Below are 27,127 nucleotides of genomic sequence, written 5' to 3'. Positions count from 1 at the left end.
GCCCCCCTGAAAGAAAATGAAACAGAATTCTCCAAGTTAATAGACATAATATTATTTTGAATACAAAGAAGATTTCTTGCTCCTGTGACCATGCCAATAAACCAGCCACTGAGAATGCCCTTTGTTTATGAATAGCAAATCTTACCAGACAACTGCAAGAGTTCTCCATATTCTGATAGTCTTTGAATATTATTTGCATATTTATCATCCTCTTCACTTAAAATACAGGTACATGTAGAAAAATAGGGGTTTATAACTACTTTTTGACATATACACAGAATTACCACCATTACAAGTAAGTGCTAGTCATACACATAGAAAAAAAATAAAGCAGCATTTCAGCATACCTTCTGAAGAAGCTCCTTTTGGCATGGTATTTCAAATTTACACCACAACAATCAATTCCAGTGGTCACAAACGGCACATGGTTTGAAGATGAGCATACCTCTACATTAGATCTTTGTGTGTCCCCCACTTTGAAGAGACTCTATGTGCACACAGCAGCAATCTAGCGTGAACAAGTCTTTCAGTGTGTGTGCCTTCCAGAGACATGATCCATCCATGCACCATCTGGCAATTAGCTGAAAAATAACTCTTGAAATGTGTTGAAGGAATCACCATACACTAAAACACTGTTGCTTCCACGTGATACAGCACAGGTTTTTAAATAGTTTCCTACTTAATCTTTTAAAATGCTTAAACAACTCTCCTATCAATCTTTTCTTGCTATACCAAGTTTAATTAGCCAATCATCAGCCAATATTCACACAGCAATGTTGGGATATGGGCAGTTCACCTCAGAAACCTGCTATGGATATGGGTACAGTCTGACATGGATTGTCCCTTCCCCTGGATGGCTACAGGCTGGTGAAAACTCACTGGGCACTGACAGAACTCTCCCTGGAGCTCCCAATGGCTTCTCTGGGATCAGCACTCTTGGAGCCTTGTGACACCCATCTGTGGCACTCTGGATTTGGGCATCTGAATAATCATCTCCCCCACTCCAGTTGCTGAAAAGCAGCAGCTATCACAAACCATCTGTTCTGAATAGCTTTTGCCTGGTATTTAGAACTGACTGACCCCTGTTCAACAGCTGATCCTAAACCTCAACACCTCTGCAGGCCATATGAGGGATCCCAGTCCCTTCATGCCTTCCAAGGGACTCCAAACCCCCTGCATGCTTTAGAGGGGACTGCAGCCTCCATATGCTTTAGGAGAGATCTCAGTCTCCCTGCACACCTTACAGGCAACCTCAGTCCCTTGTGCAACTTGGGAGAGACCCTAAAAACCCTTTATGTGTGCCTTTTGCTCATCAGGCTGTGCACCCATAATCAACACATTAACCTAATTTTCACCAACTATGTACACAATACTACAGGAAGAAAAAGTATGAAATAATTTAAGAAATTTATTAAAAATTATTTGAGGCCCTTATAGTTTATGTGGAATACGCTTGGGGAATTTTACCATTCATTCTTTGCATCCCCCCTGTCTCAAAGATCTCAGGTGAACTCACACAGCTCCCCCTAAACTCCACAGAAGCTGAATATTTGAAGAAGGGGGGCTGTGAAGATGGTGGCCTAGGGTCCCATTTGGATTGCCAAGCTGTTAAGAAAACTTCCCTATCTGACCATCTCACAGCCATTTGGCTGGGGACATGGTTTTGATAATTGATAAAAGATTCATGTTAATCATAAAAGCATTGGGTTTGTATAAACCAGAATACTAAGGTCTGAAGTGAAGCATGGACACTAGATAGAGGAAAACATATATGATTAAATAATTCTGTTTAAATTCTTGTTATGAACATTATGTTTTCTAAGTAAGTTGTATCTACTACCAGTTTGCAAAATCAGACTTTCTAATAGTCTGATAGATTTTGCAAAATCACATTTCCTGCCTTTGTTTGATCTACAGAAAACCAGACTTCCCGACTTTTGGTGGTTTTTATCTACCAAGAGCAGATGGTCATCTATGAGACTGACTATCATACAGATATTTATTCGATATCATACAGATATCATGCAGATGTTTATTCGACCACCACTGCTTACCTGTCAAAACTATGACAGCAAAAACCCAAAAATTATTGATTACAATGAAAGACCATACTATAAGAAGAGGCTGCCAACCAAGGTTTGAAGGAGTGTGGAGTGGGCGGTGACCCCTCACGTTCCCAGCGCAGCTTGCTCTGTCTGTATCAAATAAAGCAATTTAAATTTTGCTGAATATCGACACTTTTAATTTCTAATTTATAACATGATGCTCGCTGTTGATTTTGTTCACTTGAGCAAAGACGCCAGTCCACGACTTTTATTCTTTTACTATACAGCCACCTAAAATCCAGCAACTGGCTCTTCTAGCACTTCTATATAACTGTGTAAGTGCTGGCTAACAAGCTCTCAAGTTTTGCAACTAACAACCTGCCAGGCCTCACCACAGAGCTTGGTAGAGAGCAAAGGCTAGAATATGATAGCCACCCACACTTTAGCAAGACGTAAGAAAGGAGAGAAATAAAGCCGGAAAAGAGAGAAAGGAAAATTTGACGATTCCGTTAAACGCTCAAAACAACAACACCGAGGACTGCGATATTAGCACCTACGCTGAACGTCATTCAATGAAATCGCAGGATTCGTGACCTGACATGTATCAGCGCTGTTTCCTCACTCACGGCCGACTGCGGCCCTACACTACAGCGCACCAACACTCCCGCGGCTCGCAGGGCGGCTCCGCCTCCCGCTACCGCCCGGCGCCGGGCGCACGTCACGCACGTCACGTCACTCACGTCACATCACGTTACGTCACGACGCCGCGCCCGCCCGGCTCTACTGCTGCCACTGCCGCTGTCGCTGCTGTTCGTCGCTGCCACCGCCGCCGCCCCGGGGCCGCGCCTGCCGTCCCCGCCTGTCCCCACGGAGTTCCCGCTCCGTGGCGGAGCCATGTCGCGGCCCGGGAACGTCCCGCCGCGGAAGCACGGCGGGGGCGCAGCGGGCTCGGGCGCTCCCGCCGCGCCGGGCCGCGGCCGAGGCGGCAAAGGTCTGAGGGATATCCGTGTGGACGAGGAGGTGGAAATCGCGGTGAACGTCGCCCTGGAGCGGTTCCGCTATGGCGAGGACACGGGTGCGTGGGGGAGCGGCCCGGCGAGGGGCGGGCAGGCAGCCGGGCCCGCGGGCTCTCCCGGGCTGGGGCATCTCCGTCCCCTACGGGGCCAGGGGACAGCGCTGCCGCCAGTCCCGCTGCGCACGGCGAGGCTTGGGGACTGATAAACTCGCGGCACCGAGGTCACACGCCAGGGATACTGCCTGTTGAGGCTTTATGCTCGGGTTTTTATTTTTTAAATTATCTTTCCAGAAATGGAATTTCCGTCTTCTTTCACTAGAAAGGAAAGAGCGTTTGTTCACCGGCTCTGTCATTCTCTTGGACTGATATCGAAAAGTAAAGGGTAAATTTGACTCTTTATTTTTATGTATTATTTCTCTTTTTGGTGTAAATTTATGAGATTTCGTTATCAGTGTTGAAACTATCTGTATTTTTAGCTTGTCCTGCAGTGTTGTGGGGAGTGGTACTAGAGAAGAAACTTTATAAAGTGTATTTAAAAGTAAGTGCCTCTGTGCTTTGTTTGATGTCTGAGTTAAAAAACACATGGTGTTGCTAGTTTGTGATGCAGTTTTGAGGACTTCACATGCATAAAAAACACTTCCCACAAAGATCCTTCCTGGTTTTTATTTCCCTGCACTGTGTTTTCAAAGGTTTTGCATAGAATCTCTTGTGTTGATAGCTCAAGTGTAACTTAGAGTAGCATGTTCAAAAGAATGCTTCTGTTGGGAAGCATAGGAGAGGGTTCAAGTGTTGCTGCAGGCAGAGGGAGGTCATCCTTCACCTCTACTCAGCACTGTTTAGGCTACACCGAGAGTGTTGTGTCTGTCCAGGGCTGAGATCACCAGGAGGACAGAGACCTAGGCTGGAGAGAGTTCAGGGGAGGACCAACAACCTGGTGAAGGGGATGGAGCATCTCCTCTATGCAGAAAGGGCCGGAGTGCTAGGACTTTTCAGCCTGGAGAAGACAAGGCTCAGGGGGGTCTCAACAGTGTATGTAAGTATTTGAAATGAGGATGTAAAGAGGACAGAGTCCTTTTCACCAGGGGCTGCTGGAGGTGGCTGTGCCTCTCATCACAGAGGTTGCCCTTGCCAGCACCTGTGTACCTGCACCAGTCTTCCACCCCTGCCAGGGACAGGTCACTGGGCTCTTACTGTGACCTTCTGTTCTTACCCTGGGAAGTTGTTTTGAAATTGACATGTTGGTTGTAGCCCAGGCAGAAGTAAATTCAGTTTCAAATACATTTACAGCAGTTCTTTGCATTTTGGTGTCAAGAGTTCAGTCTGAGAAGAAGTACAGTGTTACGGTTAAGTGTTTTGTCTCAATCTACATAATCTTTGATAATGAAAAGCTTGAGATCTGATAATGTTTTACTGGATTTTGTTAAAGCTTGGAATGCCACTAGCAGGGAGCTTTTTTGTCTATTCTGCCTATTCGTTGACTTTTAACTTCTTTAACTTTCAAGTTAGTCCTAAAATCAGTTTGGTGTCATAACTCTCAGTATTGACTGATAAAATGATTGGTAGAGCTGGCTGTTTTGGGAGACAAATTTGGGAGAAAAATGCAGTGATTACCAGGGTGTAGTCTTCCAATGTTTGCAGTGTTTGTCATGCACTACCTCACATGAATGGAAGGTGCTTTTGATGATGACTATTGTGAGTGTTGCATTATGCTACTTAGGACATTATTTGGAGGATTCTAGTTGTGACATTATATTTGAAAATAAGCTGAAAGTCGTCTTGAAAGAATTATTGTCAAAGATCATTGCATGGAGGTAACTAGTTTGCTTATTCCTGAAATGCCTTTTTTTTTTCTTTCTTCCAGAAAAGGAGCAAATCGATACCTAACTGTAAGAAAAAAAGATGGATTAGAACTAAAACGTGCAGTAATGACTTGTGCCTTAACTCCTGGTACAAAACGCATTGTTCGTACTTTAATTCAGAATTTTCCTGTCACAAATAAAGAACAGACAGAACTTCTACCAAAGACAGAACGAGGAAATGCCTATGCTGTTGAATATGGTATGTTCAGTGTGTTTTGTGATGTGGACTTGCCAATCTACGCTACTAAGAAAAAAACAACCCCAAAACAAACCCCTGTATCTTCTGTCTCTTCTTCTGTCATAACTGACACTCTCCTTTCCAAACAAAACTAATAACATTTCTTGGCTTTTAATTGTTAATATAGGTCTTTTAAAACCGGTGTCATAGGATGCTCAGGCAGTCATGTCACCCATATTGCAATGTCTCCCCTGTATCAAGTTAATTTTGATTCTTTGAGCCAATTTCAGCCAGATTTTTTTTTTTGATACATTTGTGGAATGTGGATTCCTGCAAGTTCTATGGGGTAAGATTAAAGAGACAAGTGTTACCATCACTCTGAGTAAGAATACCCTTAAGGGAAAATGAGAGTGGCTGTTTCACTTTTAGGAATCCATGTCCTTGATAAAATAAGGAATTCTTATTTTATTTTGTCGTCTAAAATAGATTCAGTCTCCAAGAGTTATTAAGTAAACTCAGCCTATTATATACACTACTTGATTTCTAACATGTATAAAGTTCTCTGGAAGACAAACTTCTGATGTAAGATGCGTTTTTTAAACAATGCTTTTAACATGGATGTTGCTTTAACAATTATGCTTGTAAAAGTTATGTTGTGTTTCTGTGTACAAAGCTGGGTGTAGTAAACAGAGAACATAGCAGTATGCCTTGTTTAAATGGATATTTCTGATTCATTGTGTTTGTGCTGTAAGTGCTTCCTTTGCTAGTTTTTTTTTTCTCAGTTGCTTCATTTGTTTGATAGGATTATTTAGTGAACAGAGGGAAATTATAATAAAAGTACCAAAAACCAATTTCTTAGGGATGTAGGGTATAAATTAATGAATAGTGTAAAATTTGTCTTTACGTCTCCAGAATGGTCCTTGGCTCTTTTGATCCGTTAGTCTGTGTCTGTCTTGGTAAAACAGTGTTTGTAATTTAGTACGTGAATCTGTTAATTGCATTAAATAATTGCATTATGCCTATATAATTGCATTAACATAGTGTTTGCAGTGAGCTTCTCGTTCTTCTGGAAAATAATTATTAAGGAATTACAGAGTAGCATTTAACATACTAACATTAAAGTAGCCTCCTCAGAAGGCTGCAGGTTTTTTAGCTACTTATGCATTGCTTTCTGATACATCACACTGCTGTGTGGCTTCAGGGCCGGATACATCATATTTCTATTAGTACCTGTTTAAACAAATCTTATGGACTAGGCTATTAGGTTGTGTAAGATTGACTGAAAGGAGATCTTGAAAGACCAATAAGTGAAAGAAGGCATATGCATCACAGTAAAGTTGTTTTTTTGTTGGAAAGCACGCTTGTCAGTTTGGAATAACTTAAATGTTTAACTCTGTGGTTAAACTCTTGAGATGGGAATCTGTAAACAGATGCAAAGCCCAATACTTTTTTTCTCTGATTTAGTTTGTATTTCTCTTTAAGCTTTTCATGCCTTTTTTAACTTGAGCAATGCACTGTGATAATTCAGTTGTGTTCAAAATTTCTATGAAAGGAAAAAATCCTTTATCTATAATCCTTTATCCTGTATCTATTTCAAGCACCATAACAGTATGTGTTACCATGAAAATCACTTCTAAATATGTCATCGGTTTCTCGCTTTATCGACAGGGATGCTAATAAAATCAGGAGTGTTCATTTTTAAGTACACTTTTAGACAGTGTTTCAGTGACCTTCCTTTATAATTTATTGATTTCTTTTCACAGAAAACAAAGAAGTGAACAAGACAAGTGGACGACTTAGTGATGGTACCCCCCAGGTTCCAGTGAAAAGAGGGGAATCAGAGTTTGATTCCTTCAGGCAATCACTACCAGTCTTTGAAAAACAGGAAGAAATTATTAAAATAATAAAGGACCATAAAGTTGTTTTAATTGTAGGAGAGACTGGATCAGGAAAAACTACTCAAGTACGTTTCTTTAATGGAACAAAAAACATAACAGCATTTATACCAAACTGACGCCAAATCTGTAACATTTCTGTAATAAGGAATATTTTTTTTATTCTAGTGTTAAGGCTTTTGCTTTCTATCTGGTTCAAAATCTAGTATTTCAGTTAACTTTTATGCTTTTGCAATGGTAAGCCAGCAGATACATATTAAAAGCATAAATTATTCTGCACAATTATCTGATGGATATCAGTTTTTCATTAAAATAATATTGAAAGGAAATTCCATACAGTTTTGTATACCCTTTTCCTTCTGAAGCTAGTTCCTAGCTTCAGAAGATGACTGTGTTAGAGTGAAAGATTATCTACAGGGGTTTTTAGAGGTTTCCCTGGAGCAGAAGAGAGAAGCTTCAACTTTTAGTTAGTTGGTTGGGTTTTTTGTTTTCATTTTTGTTTTAGTTGTTGTGTTTTGTGTGAAAGGGATTAAACTTAATAGCAGAAATTGATTTTTATGGCCTTTTTTGCCACTTCAGGTACATTTGCAATGAGAAGTCTATTGTGAGTAATTTTGCAAAATGTGACACTGAGGTGTAGTTAAATTTCTTCATTGTGATAAAAAATGTTTTGAGTCTGTCAAAAGTAAATGTAAACCACTTCTTTACAGATCCCCCAGTTTATTCTTGATGACTGTCACAAAAATGGAATTCCCTGCCGTATATTTTGCACTCAGCCAAGACGCTTGGCAGCACTTGCTGTGGCTGAAAGAATGGCAGCAGAGAGAAGAGAAAAGATTGGCCAGACAATTGGTTATCAGATCCGATTAGAAAGCAGGTACTGATGACATTTCTTAAAGTCGGTTGATCTGGTATTGGTGTTTTGTGTCATTAGTCATGTGATTATTTAAACTGCAGTGTACTTGGATACAGCCTAGTAAAATACCACTGTGTAAAGTATAAGTAAGATGTGTTATTTTGGGTAATGAATGTTTTAAGAGTTGAAAAGGATGGTTTTTCCTCCTGTATTTTGCAGTTTCATGCAGTGAGTTGTTCTACAGAACTGAACTGCAGGCGCTTTCTCTTGATTTCTTCTAGCAAGTATGTGTGTGGATATCCTTGTCCTTTCTACTTTTGACATAGATAATTCTAAAAGTTCTGCAAGCTTTGAAAATACGTGGGAAGACCAGCGTGCTGTGACCAAAGCTATGTAGGGAGAGTTGACAGGGCACAGAAAAGGGAAAACAACAAAATTGGAAAGTGGACAATGATGTTGAGCATTATCCACCTACTCTGGGTTAAATTTTCTCTGTTTCATCTTTTATGTTTAAAGCAAAAGTGGAAATTCTAGATGACCTGAGGAATTTGCTCCTGAAACAGGGCAGGGATGGGTGAGAGTCTAAAGACTGTGTGTGGTTTCTAAAATCTTTGAGTTGTGTAAATAGGGGGATTTTCAGGCATGGGCAGCAGTTGAGATACAAGTGAGAAGAAGATGGCAAAAGGTACGGCTGGTCATGTTGCTTATATGCATGGAGATAGTACATTTCTAATGAAAATGAATGCCCTTGAACTGCAGAGCCAAGTTAAAAGAATTTTGATACGTATACCAAAGGTCACAAGGCTATTAATCAATTAGAGCAGGAAGTAAAGATGAATTGCAAGTGAGGTGGCTTATTATGTGGAAGAATTATGCTGGATGAAAAAAAAGCAAAGTATAGGTCAGACAGAAGAATTATTGGAAGCAGTTGCAGAAGAACCAAAGAGTTCACTTGAGAAAGAGCAGAAGGGAGAGATGGCAATGTTTCCATCTTGGCAAAAAGTGTTGGATGGACTGTGTTTGCAGTAACACAGAAATCTGTTTTTTTATCTTTTAGTGTATTAGACAGTAGTGGTGATTTCTAGAAGGCTGATGAAAAAGAGAGAAGAGTAGAGATTAAAAAAGTAAAGCACTTCCATCTGGTATGTGTTCCATGAATTCAACATGTAAGAGTATTTTTGAAGTGAATGAAGAATTCCAGACTTGAAATACATATATATGTGTGTTCCTTTGTATAGTACTTTACAGTTTTTTCTTTTAAGTTTTCAGTACTTAAAGTGTCAATGTTGGAAGAAGTAATTGCTATTTTTACTTGCACAGCTAGCACCACCACAGGTAGCAGGTACTTCTAAAGAATTTTAGATTCTTGACAAATCAAAGCATTTGAAAAGGTTCAGCTGATTTAGTTGAGATGCGGTCAAGTATAGTCTATTGGGTTTCTATGGCAAAGTTTTGGTCATGAGGGGTTTTTGTGGGAAGAAGCTTTCCACGTGTCCACCAAAGCCTACCAGCTGGCTGTAAGAGAGACTCACCTGTAGCCAAGGTTGAGCCCATTGTCAGCAATGAGTGTGGCTTTGGAACAGCTCGTTTGAGAAGAAAATCTGTGCAGCAGTACAAAGAGGGGATTGGGAATATTTGAGAGGAGTTGTTCTGTGAACACCAAGGTCAGTGCCAAAGGAGGGGCAGGAGGTGCTCCAGGTGCCAGAGCAGAGATCCCTCTGCAGCCCATGGTGAGGCAGGATGTTCTTGGCAGCCCATGGAGGTCCACAGCGGTGTGCATAGCCACCTGTGGCCTGGGGAGGACCCCATCTCAAGAACATGTGGTTTCCCAAAGGAGGTTGTGACTGTGTGGGAAGCCTGTGCTGGAACAGGCTCCTGACAGGACATTTGGCCCCACAGAGAATAGAGTTTTCACTGGAGCAGTTTTGCCAGTGGGACTTGTGAACCCATGGGGATCCCATGTTGTTGGTGCAGTCTGTTCCTGAAGGACTGTGCCACTTGGGAGGGACCTGCACTGGAGCAGTTTGTGAAGAGTGAGAAAACCCCACTGTGAGGTGAAAGGAGCAGCAGAGACAAGATGTGGTGAATTACCCACATCTATTGACCATCTGCTCCACATCCCCCTGTACACTGAGGGGTAGGAATTAGAGAAAATTTTAAGTTAAACCTGGGAAGAAGGGTGGGGTGGGGGGAGGTGTTGTAGCATTTGATTTTATTTATCATTATCCTACTTGGATTTAATTGGTAGTACACTAAGCCAGGTTGCACTAGTCAAGTCTGTTTTGCCCGTGATGGTAGCTGGTGAGTGATCTCTCCTTGTCCTTACCTTGACCCTTGAGCCTTTTGTTGAATTCCTTCTTCCCTGTCCAGCTGAGGAGGAGAGGGATAGAGCAGCCTGGGTGGGTGCCTGGCATTCAGCCAAGGTCAATCTACCACATGTAGACAAATACCAGTACTATATCTGAGGGTATTCTGAAGAATTATAACCTGTTTTTTCAAGGCAGTCTACACAAAATTTTCCAGTAAATTAATACAACATGGTGAGGTTCTCAAGATTATGTTTCACTTACTTATTAATTTAGAAAAAAAAAAGGAATATGCCCTTGTTAATTAATCCCTTGTCTGAAGTTTTAGAACGTTAGCACTAAGAATCCTTAGGACCTCTTAGGGAACAGGGATAGTTTATAAACAAATAGTATGCATGAACTCTTTGATGACAGAACTGTGATTCCACTTCTGGTGAGGAGCTGTTCAGTCCTTAATTTTCAGTAAACAGTGGAAAGCTAGCAGTATTTAAATGGTGAAAAAAGCAGAAGCATCTTTGTTCACTGTTCACTAGGGTTTCTCCAAAGACACTGGTAACCTTTTGCACTAATGGCATATTGCTTCGCACACTGATGGCAGGAGACAGCGCCCTGTCCACCGTGACACATATTATTGTGGTAAGGATCTTGTATTTCATGTGAGATGGAGCAGTGGGAGATCAGACCCTGGTTTTCTGTATTAATTTGGTCGACATTTAAGGTGTTTCTGTAACATTAGAATCTGAATTAACTTTAAAGAGTTACTGTTTTTTTAATTGTAATATGCATATTTTTATGTTTTGTTTTTCTTTAAGCATCTTGTATTAGATTTGTGTCAACAGTTAATTTTGGAGCTGTGATGTGACTGTGGAGGGCAGAGGTAAAAATTTTTCTGAATTTCCTCTGTCAGCCGAGAAGACTTAGGAAGGCTTACTTAGATATGGTTCAATGCAAGTGTGTCAAAATTTCTGATTTTTTTTGATTTTGCAGTACCAAGTTTGTAGTCCCTTTGTTTGCCCAATGTTTTCAACATAAAATGTGGCCTAATTTCTAGCAAATTAATTGTGTTTGTGTATGATTATGTGAACTTCCTATTGTGGAGTTTGATAAGTTAGTGGAACCAGAATACTTACTGCAAGTTCTCCACTGCTGAAACCAGAAAAAAAAAATTGGTAATTTTAGGTGCCTGTCTGTTTACCAAAGAAGAAGAAGGCACAAGAATGGTTTGTGCATTCTTGGCTTCAGCCTGCAAATCTTGTTCATGATTCATACATTCAGAATATAAAACTAAACAGAAGATAGGCAAAGATGATTAATCAGACATGTGCCTTAATGATAAGCTTTATGCATGATTCAATGGATCCAAGAAATCTATTTTTTTTTCTCATTATGTGGTATCATACAGTTATTTTATCAGTTGTGAAAGAATTTTATTGAAATAAGATTTGTTGGATTTGCAGTTTGTGGCATTATCTTGAAAATGAGATTCAAGTGCAAGAATTAGAGAAGTTTCAGATCTCTGAAATTAAGGTCTGTGGTGGGTTGTGCATTACAGTGCAGTCTGCTCTGATAAATTAATAAAACTTTTTGAAGCTTGTTATTTTTTACTTTTGGATAGTTTTTTAAAAAAAATCCTTATTATGATAAACTTAAGTATGTTAATACCTTTGTATTGCACCACCAAATTACATATTTTAGTTTTTTAAAAAAATCGTGTTTGTGAAAAGTTATGATCTTGGATCTGTGATGTTAACGTGTTCTTTTTTTGTTGTTGTTTTCTTTCCTTTTATATAGGATGAAGTCCATGAGAGGGATAGGTTCAGTGACTTCTTGCTAATAAAACTGAGAGATGTGTTGCAAAGCCATGCTGATTTGAAACTAATTATTTCTAGTGCTGCTCTAGATGCAGATCTCTTTGTTAGGTATTTTGGATGTTGCCCAGTAATACACAGTAAGTACTTAAGTAAACTCCCGAATCTTATTGTATCTGCCCTGAGACTCATAGGTCCTAACTGAAGTGTACCAAAACATTCTGAGTAAAGGCAGGTGATAAATAACACTGACAGTTACCAGCAGTGGTTGTTCTTTGTTTACTCATGTTTGTTAGTATTTGCATGTACCTCAGAGGGAAGTGTTTTTATCAGTGGATATTCTGTAAATGCAGGGGTGTCCTGGCCCCCTCCATGTTCAGTCCAAGGAGGAAAAGGTTCTTAAAACTGGTCTGCATAGCAATACAGACCTTAGGATTTACAAGAGTGTGATATCATTAGTATATTCCGATGGATCCTGGTTCTGTCTTCAGAGATTGTTACTAGTTACTGGATAAAACTCAGATAACTGTATCCATTTCAGAAATGCAAGCCTAGGCAAATTGGGGTTTATGTGTTACTCTTATGATTCTTTGTTTCATTTAGAATTTTCTACCTAAGTCTTTGGTTAATTTTAGGGCTTGCTCCTGAGAAAGAGTAATTTTTTCTTAATTTACAAATAAAAGTATTGACTTCTGGATTTCAGTTTTGAATTGTTGCCTAGGAAAATAAGGCTTGCAGCTTGTTGGAGGCATGAATCTAGAAGTTACACATGATTTTAATATTAGGCAGGGTTTTTTTTTGGAGGAGAAAAGCATTATTGTAATTTTTGTGTGGCTTTCCCATTTACTTTTTTGCAGCCTTTCTTCCGTTTAGATCACAGATTTATTTTGGAAATTCTAACTACTATCTCTTTCTTCAGTTTACCACAGTGGTTATACTGATATCACATACAGGACTTCACAGGATAGTTACACTTGAAAAGATGCTTTTTCCAATTTTGCCAATTTAGGAACTAATAAAAAAGGGTTTAGATACTTTTTTTATTAATATGATGAAAAAGGTTTGATTTTTCTGCAGTGTCGCTGACACAATCTGATCACAGAAACTGACATTTTTTAGTTGTGGTTTTCTGCAAAGCACAGAGTTTGTGATCAGTGTTAGAAGACTTCCTTCATGACAGCTTCTAAAAGTAGTGAATTGTAACTTGTTCTTTCTGAAGGAGAGAAAAGTCCTAGGTGATATGCCCTTAGTTTTGATAAGTGTCTGCTATGGAACCAAAAATGGATACTAATTATTCCTGTGTAAAAACATAGTCTAATATCTATAAATAAGGTCTAGAAAGCAGTGATGTTAAAAGAGAAATTGGGGTAAGTTGTTAGAGAGAAAGACTGTGGGAAGTAGTCAGTAAAGAAAGCCAAAATTGGCTGCTAATTGAGGACATTGAGAGAAGTCATCTGATACACTTCTCATGAAAGGAGGTAGTTGAATACAGGCATGGCATTCTGCTCATGGGATCCTACATTAAAACTGTCTTAATTGCTCTTATATGAAGTAATTCGGGTGGTTGACAGAGTGAATTCTTTTTGGTACACCTAAACAAAAGTGACTCTTCTCATTTGATAAAGTTACAATAAATAATTGTCTCTTTTATATCTCTTGCTATTGTTGATAGAATGGAAGAGGTTAATGAAAAACAAGGTACGCATCTGGCATTTCCTTTTTGATTTTTTTTTTGTGGCCCAATTGCTTAGAGAAAATAAACTCAAATGAAGATACTCTTACAAGACTTTCCAAGAAATATAATAATTAATTAAATTGAGCCCTAAGTGTGTTTAATTGACTTTCCTGTCTATAAAAACTATTTTTAGAGCTAATGTTCTTAAAGCAAAGAGGTTATCTAATTAATCTTGAGATTATCCAATCTTTCATGAATTATTTCTACTTTTAGTCCAAGGAAGACCTTTTGAAGTTAAAGAGATGTTTTTGGAGGACATTTTACGAAGCACTGGGTATACAAACAAAGAGATGGTAAAATACAAAAAGGAGAAGCAGCAAGGTTGGTGGATTTGTTAATTGTTATGGCTTGACATTGAGTCTCACTGATTGACTGAACAACAAAGAAGGTGATTCTCTGTTAAAATTCTGCAGATTGTTAAATGAGACATGATGAGATGACAGCAGCTATCTTTAGAACTCTGTATTTACATGGTTGACATAAATTGTGATTGAAATTTTTTTTTTTACTTTCAGTGGTTATATTCTCACTTCTTTCACTTGATAAGTGTTATATTTTTCCTCATTATTATGAAGTGAAATTACATACATGTGGGAGCATTGCCCACATGAAAACTTTAGAAGCATAAGATACAATATGCTGACATTTAAGTGCGGCCATTAGAAAAGGCAGGATTTTGTACATTTTGCATGGAAGTTGTTTCTACTGTTAACATTTTTCAATGCATTCTTCAGACATGGATGCATTTAACATATTCAGGTCAAGGAGCAGTAACACACTTGAACCAAATATAAGGGGTTCTTTTCAGTTGGTAAGTATTTGGGTATATTGATCACAGTATTTGAGAATTTTCCTGATATCTAAAAGTAATGATTCTTGTGAGTATTAAAAAAAAAATAAAAAAGGCCAACCTCAAAGCTGTAGCATACAATCCTAGCTACGTATTTATCAGTGATCAGAGCTGAGCACCATGGGTAGAGAAGATCAGTTGAGGCAATGATGGCTTCTACTGTTTCTTTTACCTGTACACAAAAATTAGTTGTTGCATGCAAAAGTTATATCACTGCTCTTTGGCATTTCACCTCTGGAGAAAGATCTAGATTGAGAACTGTGTAGAAATTACTTAGGAAGCTCATTTGAATGCAGCAAGTTGCAGGCTTAATGGGCTAAGCAACCAAGTGGTATTTCTTACCTTGTTCTTACAGCAGATGTTTGCAGTGGTGCACTTTGGGTGCCCTTAATCATGGAATTTATATTGGACTGGTAATAATGTTCTAGATTAAATAAGAGATCAAATAGTTTTAGCTTTGTGATTAGATGGTTTTTTTTAAAAAAACCTGAAATTAATGGATAATTCAGATGACTATAATTTTTTTAATGGAAATCTTTTATGCATTGTAGAAGAAAAACAGCAAATTACTCTTACTGAGTGGTGTTCTGCTCAAGAAGATAATAGTAAGCTGGAACCTCAGAGACCAAGACGTGTCCCAAGGGCAACTGAAGAGTGTAGTCTGTTAGGTGATGATGGTGACACAGTATTTAATCAACTGGTAAGTTTTTCCTTTTGTTGGGAGGTATGTTTAGATCTACTTAAACTGTTTTCTGAAGATACTACACCTGTAGAATTTTTTGAAGGATATTAACATATTTTATAGATTTTTTTTTTAATTATCATGAACTACTCTAGCCAAAGTGTGTGTTTCACTTAAAATGGTTTGCAAACTTTTCTTCACCTTAAATGGCAGAACTGCTATTGCTTTAAGTACATGCATGTGATACAATCAATGCTTTAACTGGTACCTGAATGCTGGATTTCTGATTGTTACTTGGAAAAGCAACTGTTCAGTTTCTTCATGTGTAATATATGAGACTAAAGATAAGTCTTGGAAGACATCCATCTTTCAATACCATTTTTTCTCTTCAGACTGAGAAAGATGTGAGTTGCCTTGAGCAATGGTTAATAAAAGAAATGGATTCTTGTCTTTCTGACATCTGGTTGCATAAAGATGTTGATGCCTTTGCTCAGGTGTTCCATCTCATTTTAACTGAAAATGTCAGTGGTAAGTCTATCATTCTATTACATAAGAAAAAAAACCACTAAGAATATGACTTGAATTTCTGTGGCTGCTTTATGCCCAGTTTCAAATGTTGTTAGGTTTGAATTCTGATGCCTATTGGAAAAGTGAATAGAATTAGCAGAATTAATGAATTGTTTGGTTATTTTTTGTTTGTACTTGTTTTGAAATATTAACAGATGTCACAGTGTGTCTAAAGTAGTATTAAAATCACATGAACTGAGTGCTTGGATGAAGGCAGAAAACAAGTTCTCTCTGGCCTGGATTTTAAAAGTTGTGTAAGCCACCTTCATACCACATTTAGGTGAAAAAGTAAGAATGTTTTTATTTGGTTTGCTGGTTTATTTGTTTATTTATTTATTTGTAATTTTCAGTTGATTATAGGCACAGTGAAACCAGTGCGACTGCACTAATGATTGCTTCAGGGAGAGGATTTTTGAGTCAAGTAGAGCAGCTGATCAGTATGGGAGCAAATATCCACTGCAGAGCATCTAATGGCTGGTAAAAACAGACAAACCAAAACATAGATTTGCTTGTCAATATACAAATGAGAAAGAAATTTCTGTGACACTTAAACTAGTTAAAACTTAACAGACTATGTAAGCAATAGTAAATTTTGGCATTCAAAGCATTTTCTAACTTCTATTCATCACATTGTATTCTGGATATTATAAAGTGGATTCTTACTTCAGAGTCTTAGGCTGTGTGTCTTTTGAGGTGAGAAGTTTAAAAAAGATTTCTGTGTACTCTTTAAGGATGGCTGTAGACTGGGCTAAGCGCTTTGGACAAACAGAGGTTGTTGACCTGTTGGAATCCTACAGGTAAGCTAAAACTTCTTTGCAAGAAACAGTTGAAGGTAAATGTTGCATTTTGTCTTCTAATCAGAACAGTTTTTAGCTTTTTATGCCTTTAAATCTGTCTGAAATAGCGGGATTTACTTGAGACCAGGAATGTTTCAAAAACACTCACTTTAAAAAAAAAGCGTGTTTGTATTCAATGCATTTCAGTGATTATGTTTGTGCAGATCCTAGAATAAATGTAGTTAGAGTCGTGTAGATTTCTTTCATATTATTATTATTATTATCGTTTTGATGTGGGCATTGCCATCATGATTATATGTCTAGGAAGGATGAGTGTAGTGACCTACATCAACAGACAGAGATACTGATTCTACCAAGTACCATTTTAATTTCAGTTGCTTATTTAGGAAAGAAATCGTTTGTGTTTTAATCTATACATTGTTGTCTATACACAGTAGCCATTCACAAAGAAATTCAATAGAAGTAGCATTTACACCAGCTTATTCAAGATTTGGTTTCTGAATAATTTACATTTATAGTTCAGTTATCACTTTGTACAGACCAGTATTTTTAAAACACTTTTTACTGTAGTTTCAGTTTGCATAGTACCTGCTTATGGGAGAAAAACATTTGGGAAATACATTTCTTTTAAGTACTTCTTATTTAACAGGTAAACAAGTACTTGTCTGTATACTTTGAGTTCTGACACTTTGCTTATGGCTTTGTTTCAGTAGAGAGTAAGAAAATTAAAATTATGCTGAAAATTGAAGTTTCATGCTTTGTTGGATTACACTTAAATCAGTGAACAGTAATAGTATTTTGGAGGTGCTGTTCTGGTACACTTTAAAATTAAGATTTGGAAGGAGTAGTCTTGTTGGCGTTGATGTAAGTTTGTGGCTGAATGCAGACCTGAAACAAACAGCCTTGACTCTGGTCTGTACATTTGTCTATTTTAGTGCTTCATCAGGGTTTGGAAATCTGGATGAAAGTTCCCTGGTCCGAGCAAGTGGTAGTGACCTTAGTGCAGAGGACAGAGAGCTGTTGACAGCTTATCATCACAGTTTTGATGATGAAAAAGTGGATCTGGACCTCATTATGCACTTACTTTATAATATCTGTCATAATTGTGAGACCGGTAAGTATAGACATGCGCTCCCAGTAAATAACTGTGCATTCAGCCTTTGATGAAGCCTGCCCTTCTTTTGGGAGCACTAAATAGGCAAAACCTTCCAAGTGCTTGTCTGCACAGTACTAATACATAATTTAAGTGAATTTTATTGCTTAACTCTGTGAACCCGCTTCTTTTTCAGGAGCAATTTTAATATTTCTCCCTGGATATGATGAGATAGTTAGCCTGAAGGACCGTATTCTTTTTGATGACAGGAGATTTGCTGACAATGCTCACAGGTAAAGAAGGCCTCTAGTTCCTACAGCTGTGAGGTTTTCATAGCATCTTTTAAAAATACTTTGCTCTTTGTCTTGCATTAGATATCAGGTTTTCATGCTTCATTCAAATATGCAGACTTCGGATCAGAAGAGAGTACTTAAAAGTCCACCTCCTGGTGTGCGCAAAATAGTGAGTTTTAGAGGACTTTGTCAGATATTGTATTAATCTCTTTTGTCTTTGCTTTTAACTATAGTTTTGGTTGTTTATTGTTTTATTTGCAGATTCTTTCTACAAATATAGCAGAAACCAGCATAACAGTCAATGATGTTGTATTTGTTATTGACTCAGGCAAGGTGAAAGAGGTATGATTGGTTAAAATTTTCTGTGACAAGTAAACCTCCTAGCTTTATTCTGTAATACAGAATAGGTAAATTTTAGAGTGCTGTTTTTTATAGTAGGCTGAGAGTTAGTGCGTGTCAAGTAACAAATGTCACTGAGATGTTTTGACTTTCGTTTTATGACAAGCACTGTAAATAATTAGCTGTTATTAAACCTTCTAAAAACTATTGTAGATGGAAATGTTGATGCATTTTTTTTTTAAATTTACAGTTTCTGTTAGCTTTTTTTAAAACCAGTCCACCTGTTTAGACTGCCATCTCCCTGAGACTTAAGACAGCACTGGGAGTTCCCTATGTCCTATTATTGTGTCATGTCCAAATCAAGTCCATTCAGTTTTTAAGTATTGCTTCTGATGTGTTGAATGCCCATTCCCAAATTACGTATTAAGGAAAGGAGAGATAGTATGATGAGGTAGTTTAAGACCTATTATATGTCTTTGAAAATGAAATTGGATTTCATAGGGGAGATACATGACACATTTCTAAAATTCCCATGGTAATACAATTTTTCTGTAACTTTGCCTCAGATGTAAGAAAATAAGAATGTAATTTCCAAGTGGGACAAAGAAGAAGAAAACTTTAATCAATACAATAACTTATTTTTTCCTGATTTGTGGTAGTTCAAAGTACAGTCCGCATCTTTTATTAATGCAAAATGACCTTCCAACCAGAAGAAAACTTCAGTTTAGGAAACTGTAGCACAAAGATAATGCAAAAGATGTATTATAAATTCAGTTGAAAGGAAGTACTTCAGAGCATACCTTTGTGCCAGAAGCTGCTGGTGTTTGTTCAGATTATTTTCTCTATTTTTTAAAGAACTTCTGTTAAAAGCTTACTAATAACTTCTATTTAATGTGTCATGGTTAATCATGGTTTTATGTTCCTTGCTCTACTTTTATAGAAGTCGTTTGATGCACTGAGTTGTGTTACAATGCTAAAAATGGTATGGATTTCAAAAGCAAGTGCTATCCAGAGAAAAGGCAGGTAATAAATGCTTCATACTTAATTTTATTTTGCAGATACCCACCATCCCCTGTGTTAAGAGTAAAGTACAAAACTATAGCAGCCACAGTAGGTAATGTTTCTAGCCTAGTGCAGTATCATGTTGAACAATGGCTAATACTTCTCTGCAGTAAATTAAGAGTCAGCATGTATTTTCTTGGAGTAATTTTTCAAGATAGAGAAAAGTGGCACTCAAGAATGTCCCAGAACTTATATTAGGTCTAGGTTGTTGTTCCCCATGAACTTACTTCCTCTTTCTGCCATGTAGCACCAACAGCCACAGTAATTTGTCTCCAGCTAAAAGACTGTATGCTGCTAGTTTTTAATTGATAGCCTGGCATCCTTTTTTTTGAAGTGACTGAATAGTGTTTCCTGATTGACCATCTCCAAAGTATTAATGACTTAACAGACTCTTGTCACACTCTTCCCAGCACAGTGAGCGAGGGCTGGAAAGCTGTGTGTAGATATCAACAAATGCCTCTTTGGAGACATGATGTTGTCATTATCTTCCAGGTTTTTGAGCATGAATTGTGAGCACTTGTCGTTCTCTATTCCTTCATTCACATGTTGTATGGTCTTCACTCTGCCATTTACATCTAGACTTCTGACTGGGGAATTTGAGGAGGAAGAAATAAAGTTTGCAACTTAGATTCCTTATGGCACAAGACGGACAAGATTTGGATTAATCTCAAGTTAGCAAAAAAATTGCATCACTTTATTTAGATAGGTCCTACTTTTTCTCTCCAATTTTTTCAGTATAGGGTTAAAATTATAATAATTACTAGAAGTATTTTTTATAATAAAATTATATAAATTTCCACAGTGTCGAAAATAATTAATGTACTGGAAAACACTTCTAATATGAGGGACTTCCTCTTAGCAAGAAGATAGTCATTCTCTTAGACCTTCTTCTGCATTTTCATTCTAAGTCTGTGTAGGTTGTTTTTTGTTTGGTTCGGATTTTTAAAAGAAATAAATTCTAATTTTCACATTACTAATTTTATTTTCCAGGGCTGGGCGCTGTCAGCCTGGAGTCTGTTTTCGTCTCTTCAGCAGGCTCCGTTTTGAGAACATGTTGGAATTTCAGACTCCAGAACTTCTAAGAATGCCACTTCAGGTTCGTGTTTACTTAGAAGTTGCAACTTTTAAAAAATACAAAATCACCAGACCATACTAATAACTCCAAAAAGGTGTGAAGATATTTTCTCTTTCCCAAACCTTAATAATATTTTTCTTCTTTTTAACTTGCAGGAGCTTTGTTTACACACCAAACTTCTGGCTCCAACTAATTGTCCAGTTGTTGACTTTCTTATGAAAGCTCCTGATCCTCCACCAGCTTTAATTGTGAAAAATGCTCTGCAAATGCTCAAGGTCAGCAGAGGAATTTAGATGGGAATTGTGTTTAATTAGTATTTGTGGTGTGGTAACATATCTTACTGACTTTTAATTGTATTGAAAGTCTTTTTCACTTACATAAGGATGCTTTGAATTTTTGTTTTCATTTTGTGTGTGTATGTATTTTTCCATGTTAAGGGAAGGTACTACTGTAAAATCTTGTCTTGAACTGAAACTAGTTTGCTTCTTTAGTGTTTGGGAGCAAATCTAAGTAATGTCCAGTATTTGTATCCTTTTCGCTTTCGTTGTAAATTAATTTTGTCCCCTTTCCCCTTCTTCCCCTTGTCCCTACATCTCTGTCTTCTTTTTTTTTTCTCCAAACAGTCTATAGATGCCATGGACCCTTGGGAAGATCTCACTGAACTTGGTTTTCATCTCACTGAATTGTCAGTGGAGCCACACCTTGGTAAAATGGTGTTGTGTGCCGTTGTTTTGAGGTGTCTGGATCCTGTTCTTACCATAGCTTGTGCTCTTGCCTACCGAGACCCTTTTGTGCTGCCCACGCTGGCCTCTCAAAAGCATGCAGCTATGCTGTGTAGGAAACGTTTTACTGCAGGAACCTTCAGCGACCACATGGTGCTTCTCAGGGCTTTACAGGTAATCTTTCGGAAGGAGGACTGTTCACACATCAGAATGAATGATGTGCCAGCCAAGCTGGATGTAGAATGGTAGACTATGGCTTTCCTGTGTATTGGACTCACAGGTTTCTGAGGGACACATTTTGTCTGATCTTTTCAAGCCTGGTTAATTTTGTGAGTTCCAACAAGATGCCGCTTTATATCCTATTACATGGATAACTTAAAATAGTGATTTTGACATAGTGTTCTCTATAACATGAGAATGAACTTAATGTTCAATAATTGTGTTTCAGTTATAGAATGGGAAAAAAAATAGTAGTTAAATAAAAAAACAGGTTTGATACATTTACTTTGGTTAATTTTATTGACCTAAATGTAACTTTTAAAACTATGCATTTTTAAATTTTAGATATTTAAATTAATAGGCAAATGTTAAACAAATTATTCTTTGCAGGCGTGGCAGAAGGCCCGCAGTGATGGCTGGGAGAGAGCCTTCTGCGAAAAGAACTTCTTGTCTCAAGCTACAATGCAGATCATTGTAGGAATGAGAACACAGTTGCTTGGCCAGCTTAGAGCCTCAGGTAAATAGGTTGTAAAAGGTTCTAATATAATTTTAGAGTTGTTTGCACATTGTAAGGAGAATGGTGTTCACTTACCATTTTCCTTCCTTAAGTTGAAAAAGACCAGTACATATTGATGCTGGGCATGGGGGAGATGCTAGGGTGAGAAAGTGTGGCTGGGGAGCACCTGGCATAACTGAAAACACCCTGAATGTTCCATGTCCTGCTGTCTTGCACTGTGAGACATGTTTACTTGGGTTTTTATGTTCTAGTGAATTTTTTCCTGAGGCAGTTATTAAAACAAGTTCAGACTCTAGGTTTTGAGGCAGAGTCAGGTAATTTCAGCTGAAGCTGGAAGTCCCTGGAGAGTGTCTTGAATAAGGAAATCCCTTTAACCCTTACAGTCAGTGCACTCAATCTTCATGTGCCCTGCTTGTGCCTCACATGCTTCTCTTGATCCAGTGGCAGTTTATGGTCTGGGGTCTTCTACTGCCTCAGTGTGGGCAGCCCATTACCTGCTCTTATATTCCAGCTTGAGCCACTCGTGGGGCCCTCCAAGGTCTCATCTCATCCTTTATTCAAAGGTATCTTGTCACTTGCCCTGCTTAGCTGTTCATGCTAACAAACAGTTCACCTACACTAGGTTTTGAGCAGGGTCCACTCATGCTAAGTTGTAAGCAAGTTGCAATTAAACTACACAATTTCTAATATTTTGTTAGGTAAAGAAGTGTTGTAAAAAGTAGTTCTATTCTACGTTAGCATGAAGCTCCTTACTGGGAAGAAATTCAGTCTTAAGAGTTTCTTATTGGTACTGTTAATGTTGGCAGTTGTAAAAAATGCAACTACTTTGTAGTTTATTTCATTTTTTTAAAAAAATTCCTTTTGAGAAGCAAAAAAGTAAATGTTAAATACAAGCAAGTATAACACAGTTTTGACTCTTTCTTTCTTCAGGTTTTGTTAGAGCCAGAGGAGGAATTGATATTAGAGATGTTAATGCTAACTCTGAAAACTGGGCTGTAGTTAAAGCTGCCTTAGTGGCTGGGATGTATCCCAATCTCGTGCATGTAGACAGACAGAACCTGGTTTTAACTGCATCAAAGGAGAAGAAAGTGCGATTTCATCCTACCTCTGTTCTTAGTCAGCCTCGGTATAAAAAGGTAAAGCCACTTCAAACTTTTTAGAAAATGTTTTTTCTGGATGGTGATAGAATTAAAAATTCGAGTTGTTTTATTTTTCTAGTATTTCACTTAGTCCTGCTAAGTGGAACAGGACAAAATAGTACCAAAAAGAGGCTAGCTGTAAAAGTATTTTGAACAGGTAACAATCTCTGTTCATTGTTATGAGGAAAATGTTCTGCTCTGAGACTGGTATTTTTTTAGATCCTCTTTTCAAGCAAAATATTTTGTTTCAAGGTGACAGGATAACTTGCAAGTCTGGTTGAATATACTTGCGCTTTTTAAAATTTTTGTATATGCAAATATTGATATATTTATTTCTACACACATAAAGTAAGAACTAAGTTAAAATTTGTTTTAAATACACACAGGTGATAAAATAGCCTAGTCTTACTTGTTCCTGCACAGATTCCCCCAGTCAATGGCCAAACTGCAGCTGTTGAAGCACTCCCTACAGACTGGCTGATATATGACGAAATGACGAGAGCTCACAGGATAGCAAACATCAGGTGCTGTTCTGTTGTAACACCCATCACTGTGGCTCTCTTCTGTGGACCAGCTAGGTTACCAAGTAATGCTTTACAGGCATCTGCATCCTGTCAAGGTATACTGAAGTCTGGTCTTGGAATGTTTGCGTTGGTATTACACTAGTATGTGATTTGGAAAACTTATTTTTCAAGTCTATTTTCTACATGTTTTGGCTAATTCTTTAAAACGACAGAGCTATATATAGTTTCTGTAGGCGGTGTAACAAATATCTTTTGAGTTTTGTGAATCCTTGTAAGCTCATAACATTTGTGGTTCTGGAGTCTCAGAAATTACACTGTCGTTTTTAAAAAAAATAAAAATGCAACCAAAATGTTTAAAGACAGTACTAATGCTGAAAAATGTAGTATGTTTATTTCTTCTACAGCCTCATTTATTTGATACTTTGAATTGGATTATTCAAACTGAATAATGCAGTTACAGTTAACATGGCAAATAATCATACTGCTTCCAATTGACACATGCATTTGAAAGATTATTTCTACTGATAACTTTTAATGTCAATTAGCTGTATTATTAACTAGATGTAGTAGAGAATTTATTAAAGTTTCCTTTTTTCATTTTTAAATGGTGTGCTGTAAGAATAGAAGCAAAAAATAATCCATCTGCTGTCAATTCTGCAGGAATACTACTTTGAATTGAAGAGTCCAAGCTGACTTTCCTAATTTGCTCTGAAACTTACCCGTAAAATACTGTTAATGCTGATTGAATTGTACTTACAAAAGGAAAAAGTACAAAAATTGTACTTACAAAAATCCTAAATAGCCATGTGCATTTATATTTCTTTTTCTTAATGAGACTTTAAATATATTGTTATACTAAGATATAAAGCATAGAGGAATGTGTAGTTTTACAACCAAGTTCAGGCATAAGTTTGATAATGGCTTGTTATTGATGAAGGTACTTGAAAGAGTGAGATCACATCAGTGTAGGTGTTTATGTAGTAGGGCCTTTAAGAGGTCTGGGAATTTGTTCTCCTAACTGAAGTAAAGATCTTCACTGGGGTGTATATACAGAAATGAAAATGTGTGTTTACAAATGTTTACATTTTCAGTAAAAATTTATAAGGAAAATTAGCTTATTGGTGGTAATACAGTAATGTTCAAGTTTTTGTACGTGAATGTAAATAATACAGAAATGTTAATGCATGTTTTATACTTAATTCAGGAGACAGGGTATCCAGTGATAGCAGTGACAGTGAGATGGAGGACAGAACAACTTCTAATGTATCACTTCTCAAGCTAGATGAATGGCTTCACCTCAAACTGGACTCTGAAGTATGTAATCTATCACTTCCATTCTAGTTTTGTGTAGGACATTTATGCCATACCATCCTAAAAAGATTCCTGAAACAGTTGGATGCCCAAAAATTTACTGTAAGAATGGCTATTGTGATCCCTTCAGGTCTCTCAAATTTACAGGAAAATGTACTAAATGAGTCAGCCTGTATTTCATGAGTTCAGTAAGAAACATGAAAAACATATGAACAGGGACTCAATCTCCTTTTGCCCAGGCTAGTCAGTTGTGTGAATTCACATATTCAACATCCAAGTTGTAGGGCTTCCTATGGGTTGTGACAGCCCATGACTCTTAAATATTGCACCTGAGCAAAAATGAAGAAAGAATTAGTCACCTAGCCAATTGCAAGGGTGCTCATCCTTCTTCCTCTGTCATAGTGGGGCTGTCCCACATATCACACTGGGAAGCAGGAAAGCCTCAGCAGTCAGCTGCTCTTGGATCTGCTTCAGAAGCACTTTGGGTAAGCTGGTGTTTTATAATTTCCAGCTTGGCAGTTTGATCCATTTCCCTAAGTTAACAGATACTAAAGAAACTGCCAGACACAAGGAAATGGCTGCAGGTGGTGGTGGCTGCGTAATGGCCCTCCTGCTCTTTCTGGTCCCCTGTATTGTCTCTGTGATGCTCCCAGCACACAAGACCTTAGCTTGAGCTGGGTTAACCAAAATTTGAGCAGGAGTTGTGAGAACAGTAAAAATGGCATATTGTGTCTTTCCTTTTCTGAGAGGATGACTGAAGTTGGTTGACTAGAATGGAGCATCTGAAACTGGAACTGCTGAAAGAAAATGGCTGTCAGATTTTATAAAAAAAAAGAAAAAAGCCTCAGCCTTTGAAGATACAAATCTTCTGGTTATTGTGAAGTTCTGATTGTGTTAGAAGGTTGAGTAACCAGAGATAACTCTGCTTACTCTACCTTTTCCATCAAGCAGTTCTAAAGAGCCTATAAATTACAAACTGAACTGGCAGGAAGGGGATTAGATGTGAAAAGACTGCTTTTAAGGAGAAGATAAATTTTTTAAGTAAAAAATGAAAAATCCTGTGTGTTTACAATAGAATTTTAAGTTTTGTGCATTAAATGGTTTAGAAATTACCTTGGACCTGAGGAAAGAAAATATAGCAGCTTAATTTAAATGTGAGGTTTTCTTCCCCTCCCCGAGACCTTAGTCTTGCCTTTCAGTTTGCCAAAATGCCAGCTGCTACCTGACAGGTAAGACATAGGGGTACCCTTTGTCTAACTGATCTAATTTTTATTAGCCTTTAACAGAACTGAAATTCATTACAGGCTGCTGGTTTGCTGTTGCAACTCAGACAAAAGTGGCATAGCTTATTTCTGCGTCGTATGCGAGCTCCTTCTAAATCATGGTCTCAAGCTGATGAAGCAATTTTAAGAGCAGTTGTAGCTGTTTTGACTGCTGAAGAACAGTCTGCAGGTTTGCAGCAGCCTTCAGGAATTGGTCAGAGACCAAGACCTCTGGCTTCTGAAGATCGTCTTTTTGCATCTACATGGAGGTCAACTAACACCAGGAGAAGTACAGCAGAAACTGAATTCTCTGAATCCTCTAATGCTGGAAAGTAAGATGTTGAGATCTTCCAGGGACTGTAGCTTGTAATTTATTTCTCTGTAAAAGCATCACTTGAATTTCTGCTAGTATTAAGAAGAAAGAAGCAGTATAAATGCAGCTGAAACCTTTGATACTGTCCTATGCTCTGTTGTGATTTCATTGAGAACTATTTCATATATCTGCTGGCTGTCTGGGAAAGCAGTCAGAAATAGTGTCCATGAGTTGTGCTCCTTGGGAAGTAGCAGAAGAGGTTTAACCATAACACTCAGAATGAATGCATGCTTTTTTATTTAGTGTTAAATGTGTTTTGGAATTACTGTAATATATGTGGTCACCGAGTAGGCTGATATGAAGATATAAATTGTTCTTATGAAGGTATAAATTGTTCTGTGACCTCTTGCAAAACTCACATTCTGTTGTGTATCTGCCTTCACTTTTTAGAGTTGTAATTACACGTCCCATACCTCATCATCCAAAGAAGAATAAACGAAAAAATATTTTGCACTTCAAACAAACTTCTGATGACAGGTCAGATCGATCATCAGTGAGGTCTGCAGACAGCAGTAGCTTCGCTAGCCCCTGTGCTAGTCCATGTTCTCCAATATCTGGAAAGGTACAGTTCTCATAAACATATGACCCTGCTTTTCAAAATTAAT

The 27,127-nt window shown here is 37.8% G+C and overlaps 1 protein-coding gene across 5 annotated transcripts in view; it reads left to right on the top strand.

The window, feature by feature from the left end:
* The first annotated feature begins 2,939 nt into the window (after window positions 1-2,939).
* Window positions 2,940-27,127, top strand: part of LOC134057052 (3'-5' RNA helicase YTHDC2-like) — a 29,535-nt gene continuing 5,347 nt past the window's right edge. The window contains exons 1-26 of one of the 5 annotated variants that reach the window (XM_062514058.1): window positions 2,940-3,120; window positions 3,352-3,442; window positions 4,922-5,118; window positions 6,861-7,060; window positions 7,703-7,869; window positions 10,688-10,790; window positions 11,946-12,102; window positions 13,911-14,018; window positions 15,099-15,247; window positions 15,622-15,757; window positions 16,147-16,273; window positions 16,528-16,593; window positions 17,529-17,707; window positions 17,883-17,979; window positions 18,061-18,148; window positions 18,241-18,321; window positions 19,259-19,341; window positions 20,371-20,476; window positions 20,611-20,730; window positions 21,079-21,351; window positions 21,787-21,913; window positions 22,844-23,049; window positions 23,476-23,671; window positions 24,781-24,890; window positions 26,192-26,481; window positions 26,913-27,084. In XM_062514058.1, coding sequence (XP_062370042.1) covers window positions 2,940-3,120; window positions 3,352-3,442; window positions 4,922-5,118; window positions 6,861-7,060; window positions 7,703-7,869; window positions 10,688-10,790; window positions 11,946-12,102; window positions 13,911-14,018; window positions 15,099-15,247; window positions 15,622-15,757; window positions 16,147-16,273; window positions 16,528-16,593; window positions 17,529-17,707; window positions 17,883-17,979; window positions 18,061-18,148; window positions 18,241-18,321; window positions 19,259-19,341; window positions 20,371-20,476; window positions 20,611-20,730; window positions 21,079-21,351; window positions 21,787-21,913; window positions 22,844-23,049; window positions 23,476-23,671; window positions 24,781-24,890; window positions 26,192-26,481; window positions 26,913-27,084 — 3,810 coding nt within the window. Of the gene's footprint in view, window positions 3,121-3,351; window positions 3,443-4,058; window positions 4,094-4,921; window positions 5,119-6,860; window positions 7,061-7,702; window positions 7,870-8,082; window positions 8,133-8,960; window positions 8,991-10,687; window positions 10,791-11,945; window positions 12,103-13,910; window positions 14,019-15,098; window positions 15,248-15,621; window positions 15,758-16,146; window positions 16,274-16,527; window positions 16,594-17,528; window positions 17,708-17,882; window positions 17,980-18,060; window positions 18,149-18,240; window positions 18,322-19,258; window positions 19,342-20,370; window positions 20,477-20,610; window positions 20,731-21,078; window positions 21,352-21,786; window positions 21,914-22,843; window positions 23,050-23,475; window positions 23,672-24,780; window positions 24,891-26,191; window positions 26,482-26,912; window positions 27,085-27,127 lie in introns of those variants that run through there. The other 4 variants (XM_062514060.1, XM_062514059.1, XM_062514062.1 and 1 more) reach the window with 4 other exon arrangements.

This window comes from Cinclus cinclus, chromosome Z (assembly GCF_963662255.1).
Source record: "Cinclus cinclus chromosome Z, bCinCin1.1, whole genome shotgun sequence".
Classification (NCBI taxonomy): Eukaryota; Metazoa; Chordata; class Aves; order Passeriformes; family Cinclidae; genus Cinclus; species Cinclus cinclus.
This window is presented reverse-complemented; position numbering and strand designations above follow the sequence as displayed.